Source organism: Cebus imitator, unplaced genomic scaffold (genome assembly GCF_001604975.1).
Source record: "Cebus imitator isolate Cc_AM_T3 unplaced genomic scaffold, Cebus_imitator-1.0 Scaffold445, whole genome shotgun sequence".
Lineage (NCBI taxonomy): Eukaryota > Metazoa > Chordata > Mammalia > Primates > Cebidae > Cebus > Cebus imitator.
This window is the reverse complement of record NW_016107760.1, coordinates 1,584,213-1,610,916: the sequence shown is the minus strand read 5'-3', so window position 1 is coordinate 1,610,916 and position 26,704 is coordinate 1,584,213. Positions and strand designations below refer to the sequence as shown.

Sequence of the window (26,704 nt, the reverse complement as noted above, 5' to 3'; positions counted from 1 at the left end):
AGATCAGACACACACCATCCCCGTTCTTCTCCGGTTAAAGTCAGACACCCAAATGGTAATGAATGAACATGGGGTAAAACTACCACTCAGAGGCAGATGGTAGAGGTATGGGCCTGCCTCAGTTTTAGCTCTGTGAAGTATGGGGAAAAAATGCTTCATAACCCCAAACTTGTACTCAGGTCTAGGTTCAACTTTCACATTATCTGTATGGTCAAGACATTTCACATTGGAAATTAGGCTTAAAATCAATCTGGATTGATAGTATTCCCTAGTTACTAGTAGGGTTAAGTGCAACTCTTCTCTGGAAGTATACACTTTATTTATTTATTTATTTTTTGAGACAGAGTCTTGCTCTGTTGCCCAGGCTGGAGCGCAGTAGCGTGGTCTCAGCTCACTGCAACCTCTGTCTCCAGGGTTCAAGCAATTCTCCCTGCCTCAGCCCCCCAAGTAGCTAGGATTACAGGTGCCTGCCACCATGCCCAGCTAATTTTTTGTATTTTTAGTAGAGACAGGGTTTCATCATGTTGACCAGGCTGGTCTTGAACTCCTGACCTCAGGCAATATGCCCACCTCGGCCTCCCAAAGTGCTGGGATTACAGGCATGAGCCATCGTGCCCAGCCAAGAATACACTTTAAACCTTGGTCTCAAAGAGTTTCCAAAGAGGAAGTTCCAATGAATATATGTTCACAAATAAAGATCATAGTACACATTTTAAAAATACAAAAGACAGGTTAAGGTATATGGGTGATATAATAAGAAGGACCAATGTGTATCTAATGTGAGTTCCAGACGAAAATACTAAGGAGAATAGGAGAAAGGCAATATCAAACAGTTAATGGCTGAGAGTTTTCCAAAATTAGCAAAATATACAAATCTTCAGATTCGGGCCACATTTAATTAGCATCCCCACTCTTTCTACTAAACTAATTAGGCTGCTGCCAACCCTTCATTAGCCTACATGAGAATCCTGGACTGACCACAGTCAAGGTACCCAGTCATGATGTCAGCCTCTAAAAGAGCAAGGGACAACGTGTGCACTTGATTGAATAAGCCTCATGGGTTGTTTCAGAACACTAGAATTGAAATTATATATGGTCAATGTAGACCTTCTTTTCAGAATCAGAAGCAGCATCTGGTAGGTGAGCTCTGTTAATTCTGACTCCTAGCTCAGCCACTCTGCAATTTCCAAAAGGAAAAATGGAGATAAAAGTATGCATTTGATGTGGTATACCAGGAAAAGCATGCACTTAAGGCTCAGGACTCACCTAAGTTCAAATTTTGACCCTGTCACTGTGCTTTAGATTCCTACCTGCAAAATGAAAATAAAAATACAGTGGGGAAAGGTTTGAGAATTAAATAATTGAGATACCTTGTAAAATATTAGTTAGATCATAGGTACAGACTAAATTATTATTCCCTTTTTACCCCCATCCTTCTTTTTAGGTCATGACTTTCAGATTTTGCCCAAGACTGAGGCCAGATCCACGTTTCGTTTTTAAACAAGTTGTCTGCTCTTTTTTGTTTTGTTTTGTTTTGTTTTGAGATGGAGTCTTGCTCTGTTGCCCAGGCTTGAGTGCAGTGGTGCAATCTCGGCTCACTGCAACCACTACCTCCCAGGTTCAAGCGATTCTCCTGCCTCGGCCTCCCAAGTAGCTGGAACTAGAGGTGTGTGCCACAATGCCTGGCTAATTTTTGTATTTTTAGTAGAAATACTGTTTCACCATGTTGGCCAGACTAGTCTTGAACTCCCGACCTCGAATGATCTGCCTGTCTTGGCCTCCCAAATTACTGGAATTACAGGCGTGAGTCACTGTACCTGGCCACAAAGAGTTGTCTACTCTTCACAAAATGATCATTCTTGGTATAAAACTTTGTCAGAAAATTTGAAAAACTAAAATTATGTCTACTGTTTCCCAACTTCAAGAGGTACATGGCAGGTCTAAAAGAATAGATATTCCCAACCATACCAGCCAGGCACTGTGACTTAGGTGGGCAGTGTGTAAAGGTGGACAGGATGACAGAAGAAGGCAAAAAAAAAAAAAAAAACCAGCAAAAAAAAAAAAAAAAAAAAAAAAAAAAAAAAGAAGAAAAAAAAAAAAAAAAAAAAAAAAAAATCCAGCAGGGCAAGCTAGGTTTCAAGTCCAGACTTAGTATTGGCCAGGGAACAAAAGAAGACCATACTCACAGCAGTCTAATATGCAGAATATTTGGCTTCAACGATGAGGAACACAGACAAAAAAACCATAAGCGAAAAGTTAGGGATTTTATTTTTCAGGGACTGGCCAATGACTAATGGGAGCCCCATCCCCAGATGATATGGACTATGTGTCAGATTCCAGGTTTAAACAACAAAGATGAAAAGCTCAGTCAAGGACTGGGCCATACCACTGTTAACCCAATAGGTAGTACAATACCTGGCATATAGTGAGCCCTTAATCTGTTGCTAATTCTGTTGGAGATGAATGATAAGGTAACCACAGTGACATCAATTAATGACACCAGAAGGTTATTAGTAAGATTAACATTGAAGAATACTATTCAGCCTTTAAAAAGAAGGAAATACAGTCATTTGTGAAAACACAGATGAACCTGGAGTACATTACGCTAAGCGAAATAAGCCAGGCACAGAAAGACAACTACTGCATGAGCTCACTTACATGTGAAATCTAAAAATGTCAAACTCATAGAGACAGAAAGTAGAATGGCAGTTGCCAGGGCCTAGGGGGAGTAAGCGACCACAGCCAAGAAATGGGAAGATATTGGTCAAAAGATACAAAGTTTTAGTTAGGCAGGAGGAATAAGTTCTGGAGATCTATTGCACAACATGGTGAGTATGGTCAATAATAATGTATTGTATACTTGAAAATTGCTTGCAGTCATAAAAAAGAATGCAATCATGTCTTTTGCAGGGACATGGATGGAGTTGGAGGCCATTATCCTTAGCAAACTAACTCACGAACAGAAAACCAAATACTGCATGTTCTCACTTATAAGTGGGAGCTAAATGATGGGGACACATGGACACAGAGGAGAACAGCACACACTGGGGCCTATCAGAGGGTGAAGGTTCAGAAGAGGGAGAAGATCAGGAAAAACAACTAGTGGGTACTAGGCTTAATACCTGGATGATGAAATAATCTGTACAACAGACCCCATGACACAATTTTACCTATGTAACAACTTGTGTCAGCTAGGGGCACTTGTACCTCTGAGCTTAAAGTTAAACAAAGAAAAAGTGAAAATAAACATGGAAAATGAGACCAATGGCTAATATAAATTATAGAAAAGAGAACAGAGAAAAATAGGAAGCAGGAAATTAGCAAACAAATAATGGAGAATTTGCCTGATTTGAAGGATGTGAGTTTTCAGTCTGAAAGAATTCTGCAAGTGTTCTGCATAATACACACACACACACACACACACACACACACACGTACATCATTAGAAAGTCTAAGGTATGAAAAATAAAGAAAATTGTTAAAAGTAGATCTTAAATGTTCTCATCACAAATAGTGATATGCATGTGAGGTGACGGATGTGTTAATTCGCTTGATTTAATCATTTCACAATGTGTGTATGTATATTTAAAACATCACATTGTACCCCATAAATATATACGATTTTTATTTGTCAATTATACCTTAAAATCTAAAAGTATCTGGAATGAAAAAAATAAAGATTAATATTGGAACTGAGCTCAAGTTCTAAAGGCAAGCAGATTCACCCAATGGGAAAAGACCACAGAGGCAGGGATCAGTCCCTAACATCACATGTGTAGCAGGATTGCTGGGGTTCTGGAGAAGGTTTTGTAAATAGGGTTGAATTTGGAGTACAGGGTGTGTAGTGTATATGACACTAAACATTTCTTTCATATCTTAAATACATGTTAGGTTATTTTTTCTGAATTCACTGTTTTTCTCTTAAGAGAAATACACCATAATGTTCACTCCAGTGTTACATTTATTCCCAAGTGCACCCAAGGACTTCAGAAAGCAAACAGTCCATGTTGATGTATTACACGTGCTTTTACCGTAACCTACCTAGATCTGTGGTTCTTAACCAGGAGTGAGGATAGGGATATGTACCCCTGCAGTAGTTTTCTATTGCTTCATAACAAATTACCACAAGGTTAGTGGCTTAAAACAATGCCAGTTTATTAGCTCACAGTTCTGTAAGCCAGAAATCTGAGTACAATGTGACTCACAAGGCTGAAACCAAGGCGTCAGCCAGGCTGTATTCACATCTGGATCTTGGGGTCCTCCCCTAAGCTCCTGCTGGCTGTTGGCAGAATTCAGTTCCCTGCAGCCACAGGACTGAGGCTCCCATTTCCTTCCTATTAGCTGGGGGTTCATTCTCAGCTCTTAGAGGTCACCCACAATCCACACCACATAGCCCACATAGGCAGTTCATAGTATAGATGTTTGCTTTCTTCTAGGCCAGCCAGAGTGTACTTTTCTGACTTCCTCTTCACCATCAGCCAGAAAAAAAATCTCTCTGCTTTTAAAGAACTCATGTAATTAGGTTAGATCCACCTATATAATCTACCTAACCTTAAAGTTAACTGACTTAGGACTTGAATCACATCTGACAAATCTCTTCACAACAGCGTCTAGATTAGTTTTGGATTGAATAACTGGGAGATGTGTATATACCAGGGGCTGGGAATCCTGGGGGCCATCCTAGAATTCTGCCTACCACAACCCTCCAATGTTGAGATGTACCCATTTAGATAAAGCATATCATAAAAAATGAAAAAAGAAATTTCAACCAATTGCTTTTTTACTTGTTGCAATGTTATTATTTTAGATACTTTACTCATTAACATGGCTCATTTGCTGCAGGCTAATGAAACTCCAAACTCTGGAGAGGTAATGAAAAAAATAAAATAATCAAATCAAATCAAAGTGTAACCTTAGGCATATCATCACTTTCAACATCTCAGTTTTCACACTTGTAAATGTGATAACACGATCTTTCCTACCCTCAAAGTGCTTAAGAGTTCAGGCTCTGCACTCAGAAGGCCTTGGGCTCAAATCCTGACCATTAAAAACTAGCTGTGAAACATAGGGCAAATCACTTAACTCTTTTGAACTTCAATTTCTCTACCTGTAAAATGGGGAAAATAGTAGTATCTTCTTCAAACAGTGTATGAATTAAGCTACAAAATATATGCAAAGTACTTAATGTGGTGCCTGTTACCTAGTAAGCAGTAATTTAATGATAGTGATTATATTATCATTAAATAATAGATAAAACTGTCTTAGAAAGTATTGTTTTGTAACATATTATTACTATGTACACATAGAGAACATACCATTATACAGGTACTGTTCATACGGTGGACATATATAGTATCTACACATATTATTGCACGTTTATTTAATGCACCATCTTAATTGTATAGTCAAAATTCCCATTTATCTGTCTCTAAACACATTCAGTGTAAGCATATCAGTATATATTACCAAGATAAATATACTACAGAGATTTGATAATCATCTTTGAAAAAATGAAAGGTTTTGTATGAACTTAGTAACCAGAATCATAACCAGTAGATGAAAATTGCAGAAATGTAGATCTGGGTTAAATAAAATGAAGAAATCTGCTAACATTAGAAGTTATCAAAAAATTGATTGGATAAATACTAAACTCCATGTTCTTGAATGACCATTTATTGGTGAAGTTTGTAGAAGGAGTTCATATATGAGATATGAGGCTTGGACTAAGTAACCTTTGAAGTTCCTTCCCACTTCCAGATACCATCACATTGGGGATTAGGTTTCAACACATGAATTTTGAGAAGACACAGTCTATAGCACCAGAAAATTCTAGTTGTTGCTATTGAGTGTGTGTATGTGTATATTAGCCTGGTGATTGACGTTTCTATATAAATATTTGCCATTACATTGAGTTTCATTAAAAAAATAAACAAAGATGCCATAAGTGGTGGACAAAAGATATCTTCTCCAGTTTGTGACCCAGAATAATTTTTTTGAAGACTAAAGTTCATATGTCTTTATTTATTTCTCTTTAGATCATTCCATGTATACTCAATGTTTTGAAAAACAAAACTATGCTTAGTCCATATCGTTAGAAGTATACCTCCAGCATTTTACCTTTCTGCAAAGAGCTCCACATCTGTTTAACAGATTCACCATTTCTAGTTGCTTTAGAAATTACCATTACTTATTCTCTTTATGTATCAGGCTTGCAGTGCAGAAAATATGACTTTTGAGTGATAGACTAACTGCATTTCAAGATTTGCTTTGTGGGCATTTTTTCAAAGTTCAGCTTCTTGGTGGCATTTATTGAAGTGTTCCAGAAACCGTTTTATTATTATTCTTATTTTTATCTACACATATGATTTTGCAACATCATATGATCTGCTGAAACCATTTAATTTGAGGGTATTTTTAGTTTTGAGGTACCCTAGAAAATAGTACCTTATGGACCTATAAAATTTTTCTGTAAAAAAGGCCTGATAGTAAATATTTTAGGTTTGGTGGGTCACACAGTCTCTGTCCCAGCTACTCAACTCTGACATGATAGTGGCCATATACAATACATAAACAAATAGTCCTGACTACGTTCCAACAACATGTCATTTACAAAAACAGAAAGTGGGACGGATTTGTCCTGTGGAGTATAATTTGCCAAACCTCTGCTTTTTCATTTCTTCTTTTTCTATGAAGCCTTGGGACAGTCTCTGGAGATTCAAGGAAGGTCAAACAGACAGGGACCTCAACTTTGAAACCCTGTTTCAAACAGAGCAGTTTTTATTTGTATGCTATATGAACTTTTGCATAAAATTAAGTTTGATTAAGGTTCAATTTCTAATACAGAGAATAGCTTCAAAATTGCTGCCTTGGATGATACCTAAAATCTGCTGCTTTAAAACTCAATAACTAATATTTCAGGCAAAATAAACACATCTTTTACATCTTCAAAAGTGATGCTAGGTGGTATTTATATGTGTTTTAATGTTCCAGCAATTCATTCTAGCAATTCACTTTCTCATACAATTGATAAAAGCATTTAAATGGGCAACTTTAAAAGCTCTAAAAATATTAACACTTTATTATTCTTATCCATTTTATCTTTTTCTACGTATAACGTTTAAGGCAACTTAAAACGTCCAAGAGAGCTGGTACGGTATATTAAAAAATAAAAAAGCACCAAACTAGGACTCCATATTTGTCTCCACTACTAGATTATTAGCTCCTTATAGGCAGAAACTGAAGTTGTCTTTCTGTGTTTTGTTTTGTTGTTGTTTTTGAGACAGAGTCTCACTCTGTCATCCAGCCTGGAGTGCAGTGGCATGATCTTGGCTCACTGCAACTTCTGCCTCCCGGGTTCAAGGGCTTCTCCTGCCCCAGCCTCCTGAGTAGCCGGGACAACAGGCAAGTGCCACCATGCCCGGCTAACTTTTGAACTTTTAGTAGAGACAGGCTTTTGCCATGTTGGCCAGGCTGGTCTCGAACTCCTGACCTCAAGTGATCCATGTGCCTTGTCCTTCCAAGGTGCTGGGATTACAGGTGTGAGCCACTGCAGTGGGTCTACATTGCACCAAATTGTATATGTTTACTGAACTGAGTGACTAGTTTTCACACATGGCATTTGTGTGTGTGTGTGTGTGTGTGTGTGAGAGAGAGAGAGAGAAATAGGGTGTGGCTCTGCTGCCCAGTCTGGAGTGCAGTGGCGCTATCTCAGCTCACTGAAGCCTCAACCTCCTGGGCTCAAGTGATCCTCCCCTCTCAGCCTCCAGACTAGTTGAGACCACAGGCACGTGCCACCACACCCAGCTACATTTTGAACTTTTTTGTTGAGACAGGGTTTCGCCATGTTGCCCAGGCTGGTCTGAAACTCTTGAGTGCAAGAAATCCACCTGCATTGGCCTCCCAAATTGCAGGGATTACAAATGTGAGACAGCACACCTGGAGCTAATACCTCTACCATATAGAGAAAACTAACTTTTTTTTTTTTTTTTTTTTTTTTTAGGAAACCATAAATTCACTATTAGATAACTAGGAAGAAAGTATGTTCAGGTAGTTATATCTTTCCATAAATATATCTTTCTTTACCTTATACCGTGTATCTTTCCATAATCCAAAAAGAAAAAAAAAAAACTATCTTAGTGAGCAAAACAATTTTAAAAGTTAGTATTCTGAGGTACATTTTTATACCTAGGAAGTTAATTAACATGTTTAAGGCACATAAAACCTAATAATTTACTCTCACAAGGATCCACAAACCCCTTGTCTCCAATCCTGAAACCCAAAAAGCTCTGGAAACCAAGTTTTGGGTTTTTTTTTTTTAAGTAATTTATTTGACAGTCAAATGGATCTATCCTAAACTTATTTGGCAGAAGCGTCTGACTCAAACTGAATGAGGCTATTAACTAGTATTTATTTATCCCGTATGAACAATCATATGTCTTGCTGCAAAAATAATAATATATTTGATTATGCAGTGTTTTCCCTAAACTCCCTGGGATATTATAGAATATACAGTATATGACATTTGGTTTTACCCAAGTCCAGCAGACCACAGCAAACCTTGCCCTGATTGCTTGACAAAGTCTAGTGCTCCTTTCCAGCCTGAGGCCATGCCCTTGACTCCAATCCAGTCTTTTCTTGAGTAGTAATTGAGGCTGCACGAACAGCTCAAAATGCCTATTATAATGTCATTTGGAGAACTAAATATGCTTTGTGATCATATTGAGTCAATGCTATCACCTTGATGGTCAATTACCCGTGGTTTAAGGAGGAACATCTCCGTTTTTTAAAAAGTACCTTTCTATTTTTATCACTGGACACTGGGCAGTTGAGGATCAGAATTAAGCCATCAGCTCGTAGCCTTGCAATGATATCTGCTCAATAAATATTTACCATTTAGCTGACGCACATCTTGGGCAGTATGTAAGAACTTCTCTTACATCAAGTGTCGGCAGCGACAGAGATGTGCGGACAAAAAGTAACCGGGGGCCTTATACTGGCTTAGCTCCAGCAATAAATCCATCATTACTCCATGGAACTGGCACACTCCCCGTGTATATCTCAAGGACCCCACCTTCTGGCCGACAGGATCGTATCTAGGGATCTCAATTATAAGTCGTAGAGAATAAGGGCGAGTTATTCTTGCAATAGCTCGCTAGAGGTGGTGGACCTGCCGATGCCCTAGGGTGGGACATTCCGGGCTTGGTTAGTAAGACATTGTAAATAGACGCCAAAATGTCCCCACCAACGTTTCCCGAGAGCATTTCTTTACAAGAAAAAAAACCGACCCAAAATCATCCCTCTCAAAATGCGTCTCTTTGGAACTGCAAAGTTAGAGAGTAAGACGTTCTGCCCGACCCCACCTTTGTCGGGCGCGCGCCCTCACAGTCCGGGCACCACGCTGCTCCTGCGCAGGTCCTAGACTCCTCCCTTCGGGCGGCTCACTCTCTCCCTTCTCGGCTACTTCCGGCCCTCACAGAGCGCCCTCAACGCGCTTGCGCTGTTTTGATAGGCTTCTCAGGCAGAAGTAATCGGAGCGCTGCCTCTCTGGAACCGCCCCCGCCACCTCTTCGCCCCGCCTACGTGTTACCGCCCCTCCCGAAATCTCGCGATGGTAAGTGAGCGTCGGTATTTTGCGGGCAACTGGCTCTCGCAGCTGCTGTAAATTGCTGCTGCGGGAGAAACTGGAGCCGCTGTCGCCGGCGCGCCCTCCCTCCCCCACTGCGAAGAGCCACCGCCTCTTTCGCGCTCCTTATACACCTATCACTGGGAGCGGTGGCAGCAAGAGTCTCTGGACCCACCGCCGCCTCTTCAGGCGGCCGCTCTGCGGGTTATTCCAGAAGCCCGGCAACTGAGGGCGGCCCCCTTTCCTTAACAGTCTCCTCGCTACAGCTCGTCGGCTCCCTCAGCCTCGCCGGGGAGCCACTTCCCCAGTCTCGCCCGGGTGGAGGTCGACTAGGAGAAGACGAGAGTCACCCTTCCTCCAGGCGGCGCCGGCCCCCTCACCCGCGGGTGTGTCCTATAAATGGCGTCGGAAAGCGACACCGAGGAATTCTATGATGCCCCTGAAGATGTGCACCTAGGGGGCGGCTACCTCGTGGGGTAAGTAACCGCAGCTATGTCCAGGAAGCCGAACATCCCTAGTCCCCTGCATCTTCTGTGCCTTCCCCTTACACCTCTCCCAGGTCCCGCTGTGTCCGCCACCGCTGTTTCTCTCCGTCTCACTGGAGCACTTCAGAACCCAGACCTTGGGCTTCTTAGGGCGGGGTGACTCGGAGAAGGGGGAGTCGCCCACCTCCGGCAGCCTCCGGGCAGTTTCCCTACTCAACGATCCCAGAGTCTCTCTCAGCCCATTTCTCGTCTGGTCCAGCCTTCTGTGAGGGGGAACAGCTTACATGCCTGGGAGCCAGAGATTTGTATCTGTTGGGTTCCGAGCTTACCTTTCAAACATCCGTTTTGGCCTCGGGGATCGTAGATTAAAGGAGCATTAACAGGAGAAATGTAACTTGTAGTTTTTTATTCTCCCCTTTACCGCTAACTTACCTATTCATTTCAGAGGTGGCTGTAACTCTCCCCTATTTGCCTTGCACACAGCGAAGAGGAGCGGGGAAAGGTTGGGTATTTGCTTAAGAAAGTCCTCTAGCTGATGTACTCTAGATCAACAGGGTTTTATTAAAGTAACACCTTGCCGTGAGATAAAGGAGATCGAATACACGGTCCCTACCATTAGGAAGAATGCGGTTTAAAAGGATGGCCAGACAGAAATGTACGCAACTGACTACAGAGGGACAAACAAGTGCTGAGTAATCTGGTGATTGGAAGGAGAGCCCCAGCTTTGTGTTCTTTATCTAATTCTGCAAGATGTTTTAGTGGTGATTAATATGGGTGATTCTGAATAGGAAGTACAGTAGTTGGAATGCTCGCTTGACTAGGACTTGTATTTACTTACCCACTTCTCCACTTTTCCAAGTTGAAGTAGTGCTTTAAAACGATTTCGCCGAACTCCCCTGCGAATGTTCGTGGAATTAGAGGCAGTTAAATATGTTTTCATGCTGTAAGAACTTGAAGATTGGTAAAAATTTGTATTTTAGTATAAATGACTAATATGATTACAGAAGTGAACTGGCTTCGGTTCTCGAACTTACTCCGTGGGAGAAATGCCCCCTCTGATGCAAGTACAGTTAGCCGTGCATGCCGGAAGTCATTCTAAAAACTAATGTATGTTTATACACAATATACACCAAAAAGTTACAGTTGAAAATCAGAAAGCAATGTACGTTGGTAGATTTCAGATGTGTGTCTTTCCACCAACCGTTGGATTTTGGGGTGGCAGTGGCCAATCTTGAGATGGCACTGAATCTCCTTCAAGTTCAATATCTGAGACAAGTTTAGAGCTAGGTAGTAGAGGATAGGATATACATTTGGGTTTTGAAATATATTAGATTTCCGTGAAGTTTAACTTTTTTTCTGTGTGGTTTTTCCTTCAAAGTAATGAACTGACAATTCAGATTAAATGAGAGACCAGGTCCTTTGGTACTTTTGTGTGTGTGTTTTGGGGTGGGGAAGGGAAATAATCAGTTTACGAGATGATCAATTTATGAGATGATCAGTTTAAAACTACTGTGTGGATGTTGTTTCTTTCCATTGAATAAGCTTAACTTCAAAGGACACAAGTTATATCACGACCTGTGTAAACTGTCTAGTCTAGTACCTGGGCACAGAGGAAGCATTTGCAATGTTCATGATCTTCTCCTTCCTTTCTTGGCATTGGCAAATTCGTTAACTTTACACAGAGCTTACTTTGGGAGATACAGAACTTGGAGCTATTTTACTTATCTAAACCAGATGAGTCATTTTGATAGAACTGATAGAGTTGCTTCTCTCGTGAGGTAATATAGTTTCTCAAGCACTTTGATCCTCTGATATTAGGTGAAAACTAAAAAAGTTGCTTGGAACTCAGCTTTCTAATTTTATCTTTAACCTGCCCAATTACTAAGTGTGTTGAGCTCTATGGATAAAACTACTACAGGGTCAGTTTGTGGGTTTCAGAGTTCCTTACTGTATTAGAGGATTGGAAAGAGAATAGATTAATCTGGAGAATTGCATCTGAAAAGAACTGGCAGGACTGAGAGGGCAGTAAAAGGTTAGCATCATTTACATTTTCCTCTATCCTTTTTGGAAGGTTGTATCATTTGCATAAGACACTGAGCAGATCTGGCTGGGCAACTTATAACCTAGAAATGTAGTGAGAAATCTTGATTTGTGGAAACAGATTGCCTTACTAGATATTGGTCATCAGAAATATGTTTTGTTACTTGATATGACCTGGAGTGGCAAACCATATAATTTTTAAAGTTAATAGACTGAATTTGGGCACTTCAGAAATGTTCCTTGCTGTTGTGTGTTTGGAAGTACACAGACTATGCCATCAAATTGTAGTAAACTGTGTAGGCAGTGGAGATTTGTCTCATGTTTTGTTAATTAGTGCAATCCTGATACACAGTCTGTTTCCTAAAATTAATTTATTTCTTGCATTTCCCTACAGTGTTGTCTTCAGTTTTATTAATCTGCTCTTTGAAAGCAAATTTAATACGTTAAAAATCAGCCCAGTTTTTTATAGAGAGTTTTGGTTACAATACAGCCTACTTTTCCACAGTGGCAGATCATCTTCACTTGCCCAGCTTTGCAATATATACTATATTTATAATGCTTTTTTTAATTGATATTTTAGGTCAGGTTTTCTTTATTCTTTTTTTTTTTTTAAAGACAGGGTCTTGGAAAAAAAGCCTGTTGCCCAAGCTAGAGTGGTGGCGAGATCATGGCTCACTGCAGCCTCAAACTCCTAAACTCAAGTTATCTTCCCACAGGTGCACACCACCCTGCTTAGAGAAAGGTTTTTTTAGAGATGGGGTCTTTCTGTATTGCCCAGACTCGTCTCAAACTCCTGGCTTCAAGTGATCCTCCCACCTCAGCCTCCCAGGGCACTGGGATTACTGTCAGGCATGAGCCATCTCACCAGGCCCAGGTTTTCTCATTCTTATCTTCATTTTTATGTGTGAGGAACCTTAGACTCAGAGACAGTTAAGTGAATTGCCCTAGGAGATACCTTTCAAGTGGCAGAACTGGGATTTGAAACAAACTCTTCAGACTCCTAGTCCAGTATTTTTTTTTTTTTTTTTCCTGTGGAGGGTGGTGAGGGGAGTGATAAAGAGATAGAGAGAGATCCTCCCTTAGTGGATTCTGGAGTTAAATGCTTTAGGACCAAATTGCTGAATTGAACTGATACATATTCTTTAAAACCAGCAGCCCAAACTTTTTTGTTCTCTTGGTAAGAAATCCCACTTTCTTTCAGGAAAAATACACTTTCTTTTCAGTGTATTTTTGTTTTGTCAGATAGGAGTTTTGTAAGCTCATAGCCTGTTGTAGCTAGAAGGGACATCTAGTTAAACCCCTTCATGTAATATGTTGTGAAAACTGAAGCCTAGAGAGAAAAAGGAACTTGTAAAAGCTGCCACAGCAAATTAATGGTGGAACTAGGTCTAGAACCCGGTTCAGTTTGACAGTGGCGTTCTTTCTGCTACCGGGCTGTCTTTTGATACAGCAGGAAAGAGAGGAGGAACTGTGTGGTATACTAGAAAAGAGCTCTGGAGTGTGAGTCATTTTATTTCCTCATCTTTAAATTGAGGGATTACACTCCTGAGAACCCTTCTAACTCTAAATGTCTTTATAGTGAGGTTTAATAGTGTGCTTGTATTGATAAGCTTTTGTTCTTGGTAAATCTTTCCGTGATTTTTTTTTAACCTTATAGTTTAACTTAATGGTGTTTGGTACATAGTTCAAGACTCATACATTTGCAATAAAGTATTTACTGGGCAAATTATATATGAGATGAATGCCCCTGCTAACTCATGTGGTTTATACTTACACATACTAAAGGCGGGCACTGAGAACATGTTGTAAAAATAAATGTAACATTTTCAGCACTCTTTATTTTTTTAGTGGCAGCCAAAATATTTTTGAGGCCTTGGAAGAAGGCTAGAATCATAACATTTTTAGAGTAGGAAGGGATTGGAGATCATTTTAGCCTAGCCTTCCTTTTTAACTGAAAGTGAAATTTAGCATCTGAGAGGGGAGGTGACACATTGCTAATAGGGGCAGACTTGGAACTAGACCGCAGGTCTCTTGATTCCTCACTTATACCGCCTACATCTGCGGAAGGAGGGAAAGTATTGCTGGGTATTCCTGTCATAGGTTTCTGGCACTACACTATTAGCTGGGCTCTTAAGATGGTCTGCTTGACTGTTTCTTCATACCTTGTCTATCAGAGACCTTTAACTGTTCTAGGATCCTAACTTTTGCTCTCGTTTTCTCCAAGTCAGGGTGAAAAACAATGGCAAAATAGCTTGTCTAAGAACAGTGATTATTTATATTATTTCATTTTATTCTTAAGCATTTAGTTGCTATTAACTGCAATCTACCATATTCAGGCTGGAATAATGATAAAATCTTAAATCATGGGAACCCAGACCAAACTGTCCTGAAGAACTGTTAGGTCTGAAAAATAAAAAGGTATGTAGCTGCCTTTGTTGAAAACTCAGCTTCTCACTTTACTTAGGTGTCAGAGACATTTCTCTCTGAATTGAACATTGATACAAGTTTTAATTTAAAAAATATACCTGCAATATTTATTGCTTTAGGAAAGTTTCCTTAAAAATGGCTGTTTGTTGATGAGTTGACATTTAATCATATATATTTGATCACAATTAAATTTGATTAATGAAGACTTTGTGGAGTGATAGAAATATATTTACAAATGCTGTTTTATCACACTCATGTAACATATTGAAGTGAGAAAAAAAACCCTCCGCATATTGATTAGTAAATTCAAGTTCTTTTTTTTTTTTTTTTTTTTTTTTGAGACAGAGTTTTGCTGTTGTTGCCCAGGCTGGAGTGCAATGGCGCGATCTCGGCTCACCGCAACCTCCGCCTCCTGGGTTCAAGCAATTCTCCGGCCTCAGCCTCCTGAATAGCTGGGATTACAGGCATGCACCATCATGCCCAGCTAATTTTTGTATTTTTAGTAGAGACGGGGTTTCACCTTGTTGACCAGGATGGTCTCGATCTCTTGACCTCGTGATCCACCCGCCTCGGCCTCCCAAAGTGCTGGGATTACAGGCTTGAGCCACTGCGCCCGGCCCTCAAGTTCTAAATTTAGCGACATCTAGCTGAGCACTGTGGCTGGTACCTGTAATCTCAGCACTTTGGGAGGCTGAGGTGGGTGGATCACCTGAGGTCAGGAGTTTGAGATCAGCCTGGCCAACCCCATCTCTACTAAAAATACAAAAATTAGCCAAGCATAGTGGCATGCACCCATAGTCCCAGCTACTCAGGAGGCTGAGGCAGGAGAATTGCTTGAATCTGGGAGTTGGAGGTTGCACTCCAGCCTGGGTGACAGAGCAAGACTCCGTCTCAAAATAAATAAATAAATAAACTATATTTAGTGACATCCAACTGTCAATTGGTAACTCATGGGGGCAAGACAGTCCATAGTGGCATGGCAATTTGGGGGCTCAGTTTGAATCTGTATAAACTCCTATAAATTAAAAACTTTATTCTGTTCTTGTGATAATCTACTTCATAAGATAGGGCAGATAATTTTTTTTTTTTTTTGAGACAAGGTCTCACTCTGTCACCCAAGCTGGAGTACAGTGGTGCAATCTTGGCTCACTGCAGCCTCGACCTCCCCAGGCTCAGGTGATCCTCCCACCTCAGCCTCCCAAGTAGCTGGGACCACAGATGTGCACCACCATGCCCCGCTAGTTGTGTGTGTGTGTGTGTATGTGTATATGTGTATTTTGTAGAGTTGGGGTTTCACCATGTTGCCCAGGCTAGTCTCAAACTCCTGGGCTCAACTGATCCACCCAACCTCGGCCTCCCAAAGTGCAGAGATGAAAGGTATGCACCATTGTGCCTGGCCCTTGATTTTTAGAAATATTAAAATCCTAAATAGTTGTAGGATATGAAGTACAGTGTTGGTCTTAAACAGAAAATAATTTCTAATTATTGGTATTTTAGACTTACTGTATAGCCTTTACATTACCCAACACTCCACGTGTCTGTTCTCTTCAGTTCGTTCTTAAGACTTTGACAAAATCAGGTGAATTGGCCAGGCACGCACCTTTAAGAGGTTTTTCGTTTCTTCCTCATACTCTGCAATTTTGTTAGTTACTTCCTGGGGTAGAAGTGGAGGGGAAGGAAGGGAGTATAAAGAGATCATGCAGGTTGTGGTGATGGAGGTGGAGGAGGTAAAGATAGCCCCAGCAGTAGGTATAGAGACGAAGTTACAGTGCTGCTTCCTGGGGCATGGATAACTGAGATAAGACAAATCCCATCATTTGATACACATGTTAACAGCATGAATTAAATAGCCCCTTCTGTAAGAGATTAATAACCTATAAGAAATACCTCAAATAAAAGTTAAAGTAACAAAAATTGTAGGTACTTTATGATGCCCTACTGATATTTAGCTTGAACTGATAAATAACCTACATTTCTCATTTCTATCCATAGTTATGCTAATAGCTACAAACTTTCACAAGGTCTGTTCCCCTCTCACAGTTGCATATTATTAATCTACCCAGCCAAACCTTTAATAGGGTGCTTTCCTTACTCTTCAGAGTGAAATTCTTTCTATTCCCTTATTTCAGACTGAGTAGTCTTTGTGTTAGTCTGTCATCTCATAATTCAAAACCAAGGAAAAAGCACCTTCGACATAATGTGGGCCTCATACCTGATGGCAGCCCTAATGTTTTTCCTCAGTCAGTATACAAATTTATCTTGCTTACTATAGCAACCAGTCTGTCAGTTCTTCTTCTAGCTCTTTTGCCTTCCCTCAGATACTAGGATTACCATATAATCAGGTTCTGCCAGAGTGCTTCAGGTCTTAGAGTTCTATTACCAGCTGCAACTATCTGGCAGCTCACAATTTGGCATTCCATCAGAGTCACACAAAACTTTTGTTCTTTAAGTCCACAAAACCTTTTTGTCTCCAAACCTTTCTAAACATTTTGCACATACAAAATTTAACAAAAACAAATTTTGGCAGCAATTTCCTCATACTAATTTTCTCAGTCCAGTGTTAGTCGTTGCCTTGAAGATTGAATGCATTGCATCACTGCATCCAATGGCCATCCCTTTGTAATAATAAGTAGAATCGATTTCCAGATCAAGGGTGACCATTTAGGAAATATACTTGCAAATGTGATTTTAGACTCAGTATCACAAACTAGGTAAAATGACTTAAAAACATCTTGATCATCAGCGGCTACCAAATAACCCAGCTTTTAACAAAAATGATTTCTATAGGTTGTAGAAATAATGTTTGGCCTTTAGATTAATTCGTTTGAATTTGAGAAAACTGTTTAGAAAATTAATAGGAAACGTTATCTTTCTTTTGTAGCCCTTGAATAAACAGGAAGAAAACAGTAAAGACTGAATAGTTGTATGGGTCTTTATTTTTTAAAAGCTATACGTCTTTCATATTTTTTATATTTATTTTCTCTCTTAAAAACCTCAGAATTCATATAACTAAAATAGTTTTAATTTATAAATATGTTTACCTCTTTTCCTCAAAATAAGGATTGGCCAGGTACAGAAGCTCACACCTGTAATCTCAGTGCCATGAGAGGCCGAGTTGGGAGGATCGCTTGAAGCCAGGAGTTCAAGACCAGTCTCGTCAATGTAGCAAGACCTTATCTCTACAAAAAGTCTTAAAAAATTAGCTGGGCGTGATGGTGCATGCCTGTAGTCCTAGCTATTTGGGAGATTGAGGCAGGAGGATTGCTTGAGCCCAGGAGGTTGCGGTTGCAGTGAGGTGTGATCATGCCACTGCAGCCAGACTTTGTCTCTTTTAAAAAACAAAAATAATGGGCCGGGCATGGTGCCTTACACCTGTAATCCCAGCACTTTGGGAGGCCAAGGTGGGCAGAGCATGAGGTCAGGAGCTTGAGACCATCCTGGCTAACACGGTGAAACCCCTATCTCTACTAAAAATACAAAAATTAACTGGGCATGGTAGCAGGCACCTGTAGTCCCAGCTACTCGGGAGGCTGAGGCAGAAGAATCACTTGAACCTGGGAGGCGGAGGTTGCAGTGAGCCAAGATTGTGCCATTGCGCTTCCATCCTGGGTGACAGAGCGAGACTCCATCTCAAAAAATAAATAAATAAAATGAAGTAAATAAAAAAACTATAGTTAAAATCTGATAATGCTTCAAGGAAATCTTTAATTGTACAAAGAGACTTAAGAGCAGTTTCAGTTTCTCCGCAGAGTCCTGATCTTTAAAATTTTTAAAAGGAGGGGAGAGGTCAGCTTTTTTAAAAATCTGAGGATGAAATATAAGATTTTTTTGAAACTTCTGAGGGAAGGCTTGAATGGTATTTTCTAATAGATATCCCATGCAGAACAAGCCATACCTGTAACAAGCTGCCTATACCTGTATAAAACCTACTTGTCCACTACTAATTGTGATAGACTATTCCAGTACAAAACTCAGTGAACCATGGGCATTTTTATGAACCACAGATCAAACTTTCTAGAGAACCAATAAATAGTATGTAGTGCTGTATGCAAATTCACTGTCTCAGAAGCAAGCATCCTGATTACTAAGCAAGCTCAAGAGAAGAGGTGGGAGTGTTCGTTCTGACATTGTTCTTAAACTGGTTAAGAATAGCTGTGGATGAACTTAATATCCATAGTCCTCTTTTCATTCTGCACCTGAAAGTCTTTATTGAAATTGGAAGACTGAGGGAATCATGTTTCTGGTTATTAGCAGTACTGTTAACAATTGAATATTTTTAAAAAATCTGTCTTTTAAAATATGCTTACCTACCCATACCAAACTAAAATGGCAAGTGGATTGCACATTTCCCTCAGCTGCAACTCCACCCCTTTCACTGCCAGCTTTTTCTTTCCTAGCTTACCCAATGTCATTAGTACAGAGGTTTCCTAATATAACTACTTATTGTCCCTTAAAACTGAAAAGGGTCAGTGATGGAAGAGACATAAAGGCTGGGAACTTTTGGAAGGAGTAAGGGAAAAATTGTTTAAATTGTATATGGTGAACAAGTTGGTAAAGATTGTTTAGTGTTACGGTGGGGGGGGCTTACTCATTGAATTAGTGAAAGATAGGTGAGCAGAATGAACAGGTAGCTTGATAAAACTAGTACCTTTGTGAGTGAAAGGAGGTAGGTTTGTCTGTATTTTGCAATGGGTATTTTATCTTTATTAGCTTGGGTTAAGGTTAATGATTGAGATCAGTCCTTTTTCCTTTAGGTGACTACCGTGCCTATTATGTCCCAGATCATAGCCCTCAGCTGTTGACTTTTAACCTTTGCCTTATTTCCCAGCAGTCTACAGTTATGTGTAGCAGTGCACAGAAGGTTTAGTTGGGGAGGCGGGTGGTGAGTAAGCATGCTCTATGGTAGCTGCTACTCTTCACATTTTCTTGTTTTTGAACTTCCTGATTCTCTCCAATCTCCAGTCACCTCTAACCACACACAGGTACTAGTTCCTGTAAGAGGAGGGCAGTAAGGGAGCTGAGGCAAGGAGAGTGCTTTGGATGTATAAGATCTTCATAACTTGGGGAGATCCTATACCCAGTAAATATTAAATGTTAACAGTGAAACCTTGGGAGGTGTTGCCAGCTTTCCTGTATTCATATCAGTTCCTTGTTACCAACTTTTGTTGGGAGGGGGGCATGAATGTGTTCACAGTAAAAAAGAAGTATTATAGTGCTACATGTTACATGCAAAGAATGAAAATGGTATAATGCTAACTAATGGTGGGCATTTGTTTTCAAAGTTCTTTTACTCATGTTATTGCTTCTGATTATTCTGCGGTTCTGTAAGATGGTCAGAACAATTTTTGTGAGATAATTAGGGCAATTATTGACAGCTCAAGGTGGGTAAAGCACAGCCATCAAGAGGTGATGCTTTGCAAATTTGTGGTACTTAAATGAATGGTTTTTAATGGAGATGTAAAATGTTAGGTTCCTCCCTACTTTCGTTTTCTAAACTATAAACATTGTGCAATTCACATTTTAAATGTGAATCGTTAGAATGACAATGCCAGCACTACCATTTAGGTATGTATAATTTACTGTTTAAAACAATAAAAAGCAGTATTTTTATGCCCTTTATTTTAAGTTTTGACATAATTGATTACAGTATGGTAGCCAGGTCAGAAAATGACCTTGCTACTGAAAGCGCTGGAATCCCAGACACTGCTCACTGAATTTCAAAGGGTTATTTATGTTCTTTGTTCCTAAGGGAAACCCCCTCAGGATGTGAGCCATTGCCGAGTTGGGCTTCAGTGCCATGTCAAAAAGTCTTAATCCTGGATTTTTTTTCCCACTATGATTATTTTATAGATTGTTGCCAGTTGCTTAGTTAGGCCACAATACTGTGTTGTGTTTTGTTTTTATTTTGGTATAACTGATTCATTTTTTTTTGGCCACAAGCCACTAACTAGAAACACAATGTTTCTTTTTCTCTTTCCCTTCAAATGTGTTTTGTAGCAATCGCGAAGAGTGTAGTTATTAACATTTTCCCCCCAATCAAACCTCTATTGGCTATCAAACTAATAGGAAAAATGCATTTCTAACAGCTGGGTGATTACAATTTTAAATCATTAGTAATTACTACTTAAGTTATAAATAAGATTGAATAATTTTTAATAATAAATAGTAAAGGACTTAAACTTGGCCTACATAATGTTTTCTGTAGGTAAGCATTCTAGATAATTTAAGATTTTTGTAGAATATATGTATCAAGTCATTGATAAATATTTCATAAAAGAATATAGAAGTAGAAATTCAAGTACGTAAACCATAGAAATTAAATTTAGAAAATAAAGTACTTAATAGTAAATTTTACTGAAATATCTTTGAATTTCAATTATTCATGATATTGCGGGAAAACATGAATAATTAAAAGTTACCAGTTACACCAAAATCTCAGTTCAGTCATTAGTTTACAACTTTCTTTCCCATCAAAACGTTTATCAGACAGTAACAGTAGGTTTTCTTTAATTTTCAAAAATAGTTTGATTTGAATTTTGTTCCTCTGCTCATGTTTGATGATGAGCAGTGAATTCAGAAGAAGAAAAATAAGGAATCTTGAAGTCCGAGTAATCAGTTCACTGGTAATAGAATTTATCAATTTAAATTTTTTAAAAGGGGACCTCAGATAGGTGCTTTAGAATGCTAATTTTTATTTAGAAGTTACTAATACTTACTTTTTAAAATGAGTACCCCACCAGGTATACTCATGCCTGTAATCCCAGCTACTCCAGAGGCTGAGGCAGGAAGACTCCTTGAGGCCAGGTACTTGAGACCATGCTGGCCAACATAGTGAGACCCTGTCTCTAAAAATACTTTTTCAAACTTAGCCAGGGATAGTGGTGCTTGCCTGTAGTCTCAGATGGGTGAACATGGAGAAGGGGGATCACTTGAGCCCAGGAATTCAAGGCTATAGTGAACCATAATCCCACCACTGCATTCTAGCCTGGGCAACAGGCTCTTAAAACACACACACACACACACACACACTAGCACTCCATTTAATGTTTTAGGTAACTTATAAAATTAATATGACCAAGCGTGATGTATCATACCTGTAATCCCAGCACTTTGGGAGGCCGAGGCTGGTGGGTCACTTGAGGTCAGAAGTTCGAGATCAGCCTGGCCAACATGGTGAAACTCTGTCTGTAATAAAAATACAAAAAGTTAGCTGGTCATGGTGGTACACAGGAGCTCCTCCAGCTACTCGGTAGGCCGAGGCAGGAGAATCGCTTGAACCAGGGAGACGAGGTTGCAGTGAGCCAAGATCACACCACTACACTCCAGCCTGGGCGACAGACTGAGATTCTGTCTCGAAACAACAACAAAAAAATCATATTAGCACTTTAACTTGATAAAGCTTTTATAATACAGCCTGTAGCCCAACATTTTGTTTACTTTTTCAAAAGTAACCGTGATCTATCGTGATTGCGTTAGATATTGATTTCTTTAGGCAGACATAAATTTGGTTATCTGTTTCTGTCTTGATTTTACTGGAAATTACGTCAATAATAGATTTGACTTTTATTCTAACCTACTTTGACAAATTGGGACATTGTGATATAGCTGCCTTCCCTTGGACTTACATTTATGCAATGATTTGTGAACGTGTAGAATAGAATGTTTTTAGTGTGGAATTCTTGAGTAGGCCCAGGAAAATGGTTTTCTGTTTATGTCAGTAAATATATTGTCAAGCTGTTCTTTTTTTATTTTTTTACAGTCCAGAGGTCTTTTATATTTTTAACACCTATTATGCCATGAATTCATAGGGAGTAGGTTCCAGCAGCTCAGGCTCCTTCCCATTGGTTCTCACAAAGTGTGCTTCTCTGGGTGGAGCAGACTGGCGCTTCAGTTGAACCCAGGTCCCTTTCTCTTCGGCTTCTTTCTTTTTCTGATCATTTTCTTTCACGTGTTTCAAGAAGCTATCTCGGCTCTTAGAGTGCTTGACGTGCTCAATACGCACATTGATTCTCTTGGCAAGAATCTTGCCCTTAACTTCTTTGTTTACAATAATGCTAACAGCATGCTGGGTAACACTGTAGACTCTTCCAGTTTTGCATGATAACATTTGTGAGACATTCCTTTTTGAACAGTACCCATTCCCTTGATGTCTACAATATCACCTTTCTTATAGATTCGCATATGCGTGGCCAAAGGAACAACTCCATGTTTTCTAAAAGGCCTGGAGAATGTATATCGAATGCCTCTCTTTCCCTTTGTGTTTGTCATTTTGGCAAATTACTGGAAGATGGCAGTTCTGGCTGAAAGGCTGTCAAGCTGTTGTTTTAGGAATATGGCATAAAACTGCACTACATATATCATTTTTGAAAAATCACGTTGTCATTTTAGGTAAGATATAGTTGTTTAAAGGTCCACTTGAAGTTTTGTAATTACCCTGTATGTGAACAGATGTATATTTCATAACAAAGTTTCCTTTGATTTCCTTGAAGTTCATTTATAAATATTCATTGAAGATCATTTGCAAATATTGCCACAAAACCTTTCAAAAGACATAGGGCCATTACGCCAAATTTTCTCACTATCTATTTCTATTAATATCATTGATAAAATAATTATTAGTTATTTTTAGATATTTTCTTCTATGCTTTCATAGTATTTAAAATTTAAATGTCCTTTTAAAAGGTAATAAAAGTAATAATTCACATCTTGAAGATTCAGTTAATTTCCTATTAGATAATTGTCATAACTATATTCTCAGCTTTTTGTGAATGTTGTTAATAAACCAGTATTGCCTTGTTTTCAAGGAAATTCGAGTGATTTCTATTTTCTGCTGCCTAGTTACATAACATTTAGGGATATACTAGGAAAATCAGACTAATTTATGATTGCCTAGCACTTTTTTTCCTGCTGTTTTTAGATTTTTCAGGTTTAGTTAGGATTATCACTTTTGGTATTCAACTTAAAATATTTGTAGTCATCTTAAAATAGGACTGTGAGAATGAGAGTGGTACTGTTACAAATGATTTGGATTTGAAAGGCCAGCAGATGATTTTTCTCTTAGTTGCCATTTCTTCAATTTGAGTAGTACTGTCTTTAGGTTGAAGGTGCTTATATACATTTCAACTCCAGTGTACAGTATTACATACCGAATTTTAAAAACTGTGCACTTAGAGCAAGATTTAAGAACAAAGCAAAACAGTCTCTTCTTCTCTAAACTTGAAGTGTTTTTAATTTTTGGTTGCTTTGTTTGTTTTTATTTTTGGTTTTTGCTTCATTTTTTGTTGTCATCGTTTTTCTGCCTGGCCTCAGTGGGCCCAAGAAAGAGTCCTTGTTAAGTGTTTTCTGAGCACCAAACATATCTGATTCCCTGATTAGACTTAGCACTTCAGTGTTGGTCTTAGTTTGTTATCAAATCTTACTGTTTCAACTTGCTGGGCTTTGGAAATCAAAACCCTTAAATTAGTTGCTTACTTTAATGACTGGCTAAGTCCTTATCTATGCTCATGCCCTGTTCACCTCAAGGACCTTAGAATCCTAGCACCTTCTTTGTACAGGCAAGCTATTCTTGGCTCTGCTTGGTTCAGTTCCTTGGTGCACTGCTTAAGCACATCTTACTTTTATATTTTCCTTATAACAAAAGATAGAGGGGATAAAAACAAAATCAAGCTGTAGGGTAATTCCCTGGTGAACCTTTTGTAGTCACTTTCATGTAAGAAAAATGTTTCCCAAGCAACCAGCTTTATTCTAGCTGACTCACTCCATACTCCCTCCTTCCATGTCATTGCTCCTTTTTACCTCTTTAGGAATCTGTTAGGAATTTTGCAGCCTGACAAAAGGCTTCTGCAGAGCCAACCACCTTTTTTTTCCCCTCAGGGCCTGAAAAAAAAGTGAGTCTTCTTACTGTTAGAAAAAGACAAAGAGAGCTTGTTAGTCAAATTTTTTCTGTATGTTAAATTGTTCTGGTATATTCTTTTCATTGAGTATAATGAAAAGACTGAAAATAATGGTAAGCGTGAGATTGCTCTCATATTTCATTTTTGTACTTTAGGAGGTGGTTCTTTGAGTTCCTAGTTGTTTAGTTCAGTTTGAAGCAGATGGCAAATGAAGATTTAGTCTACACACTGATTCCTTCCTATTCGCAGAAGGGTTTGTGTGTTTTTAGTTGATCTTCAGGTAAGGGATAGAGAAACACCAAGCCCAAGAGGCAGAAGGATCTGTCTACAGCTAATGAGTGAGAAACTAGCCGTAGGGATGGTTTATGGTCTCTGGCTCTTTGAAACCACAGAAATTTAAAGTTCTTTTTAAAAAGCAGACTTGGCTGGTCACAATGGCTCGTGCTTGTAATCCTAGAACTTTGGGAGGCCAACGCAGGCAGATTTCTCGAGCCCAAGAGTTCGAAACCAACCTAGGCAATGTGGCGAAACACCATATCTTCCCCCACCAAAAAAACTTAGCCAGATATGGTGGCGCATGCCTTTAGTCCCAGCTACTCTGGAGGCTGAGGTGGGAGGATCGCTTGAGCCTGAGGGGTGAAGTTTGCAGTGACTCAAGATCATGCCACACTGCACTACAGTCTGGGCAACAGAGTGAGACCTTGTCTCAAAAAAAAAAACAAACAAAAAAAAAAACAAAAAAACTTAAGTACTTACACCATTATTTTAAGTCCTGAAGGCCATAACATGAGTGCTGAAGATCTGAGTTTAAAATTGGAAAAGGTGTTCTGTAATTGTCTGGAGAAAACCAATAATTGCCTGTAGAAAAACCACTTGCAGAAGCTATGAAAAACCAAGTTAGACTCCTACTGTAGTTGGCCATGTCAGTAACTGATTTCAGAATATGAGTTTTGTAGTAAACCAGGCAAGACAGTGCAAGTAGCTTCTATTTGGGGAATCTAATCTATATGGGTTCTTAATATATACTTACATCGATTACCATTCAAATCTAGGAGCTATTAGTGCTTCAGTTGTGGGAAAATTGTGAAATTATGCATTGACAGAATTGAGAAGCAAATTCTACTTCATATTGTAGAAAGCTCATCAGAGTTTAGATTGATACAGAAATAATATAACTGAAATATTTCTAATACCCTTTTTGTAAAGTGAGGAAACTGTTCTAAAATGACTTTATATATGTAATAACTGAATTCCTTTTTAATGACAACATAATTTTAATTGGCATTTATCTAGAAAGTTGGCTGTTGATGGTTATTTGACCTATATAGGTTAACTTCATTTTGAACATGTTGACTGAGGACAGTTTCAATGATTATAAGTCAATTCACATATCTAGAGATTTTGTCAATATATTAGAATAGCCATCTTGTTTCTCTGGGGGCAGTCGAAGCCAAAAATAATGAAGCTGTTTATATACCTTCCTGCTTTTTGCTGAGCATTTTTGATGAATGTACATAATACTGTACATACAGTATTTGAAGAGTTGCTGGACAAAGTACAGGACACTCAGTTCAATTCCAATTTCAGATAAACATACTAAAAATGTATTCATTGTTTATCTGTAATTGGAATTGAACTGGGCATCCTATATTTTTAGTTGTTAAATCTGGCAACCCTAGATGGGGCAGAAGCAGGAGACTAGTAGATATAGGCACAGTTGTGAGACTTAAATACACCATACAATGACAAGAGTAACCTTTACTCCCGCAGGAGGAGGGGAGGAGGCTATGTTTTGTGTTTTTTTTTTAGTGCAGTGGTGTTTATTTTAGTGTCTAACATTCTTTGTTTTTGAAAACGCATCAATGCTCAAAGCTCAAAAATAGTAAAATGTGGCTCACGCCTATAAACCTAGCACTTTAGGAAGCAGAGGCAGGAGGATCACCGTAGGTCAGGAGTTCAAGACCAGCCTGATCAACATGGCAAAACCCCATCTCTACTAAAAATCCAAAAATTAGCCGGACATGGTCGTGGGCACCTGCAATCTTAGCTACTCAGGAGGCTGAGTCAGGAGAATCTCTTGAACCTGGAAGGTGGAGATTGCACCATTGCACTCCAGCCTGGGCAATAAGAGTGAAACTCTGTCTCAAAAGAAAAAAGAAAAAATTGTAAAATGTAACGATATATTGTTTAGGGATACATGCATGTATGATACGTATGATGAAACTATTTTTTTTTTT

The 26,704-nt window shown here is 39.1% G+C and overlaps 1 protein-coding gene across 2 annotated transcripts in view; it reads left to right on the top strand.

Moving 5' to 3' along the window:
- The first annotated feature begins 9,518 nt into the window (after positions 1–9,518).
- WDR44 (WD repeat domain 44) overlaps positions 9,519–26,704 on the top strand; it is a 95,106-nt gene continuing 77,920 nt past the window's right edge. The window contains exons 1-2 of one of the 2 annotated variants that reach the window (XM_037732349.1): positions 9,519–9,610; positions 9,875–10,098. In XM_037732349.1, the coding sequence (XP_037588277.1) occupies positions 10,022–10,098 (77 nt within the window). In that variant the 5' untranslated portion in view covers positions 9,519–9,610; positions 9,875–10,021. The other variant, XM_037732350.1, reaches the window with a different exon arrangement.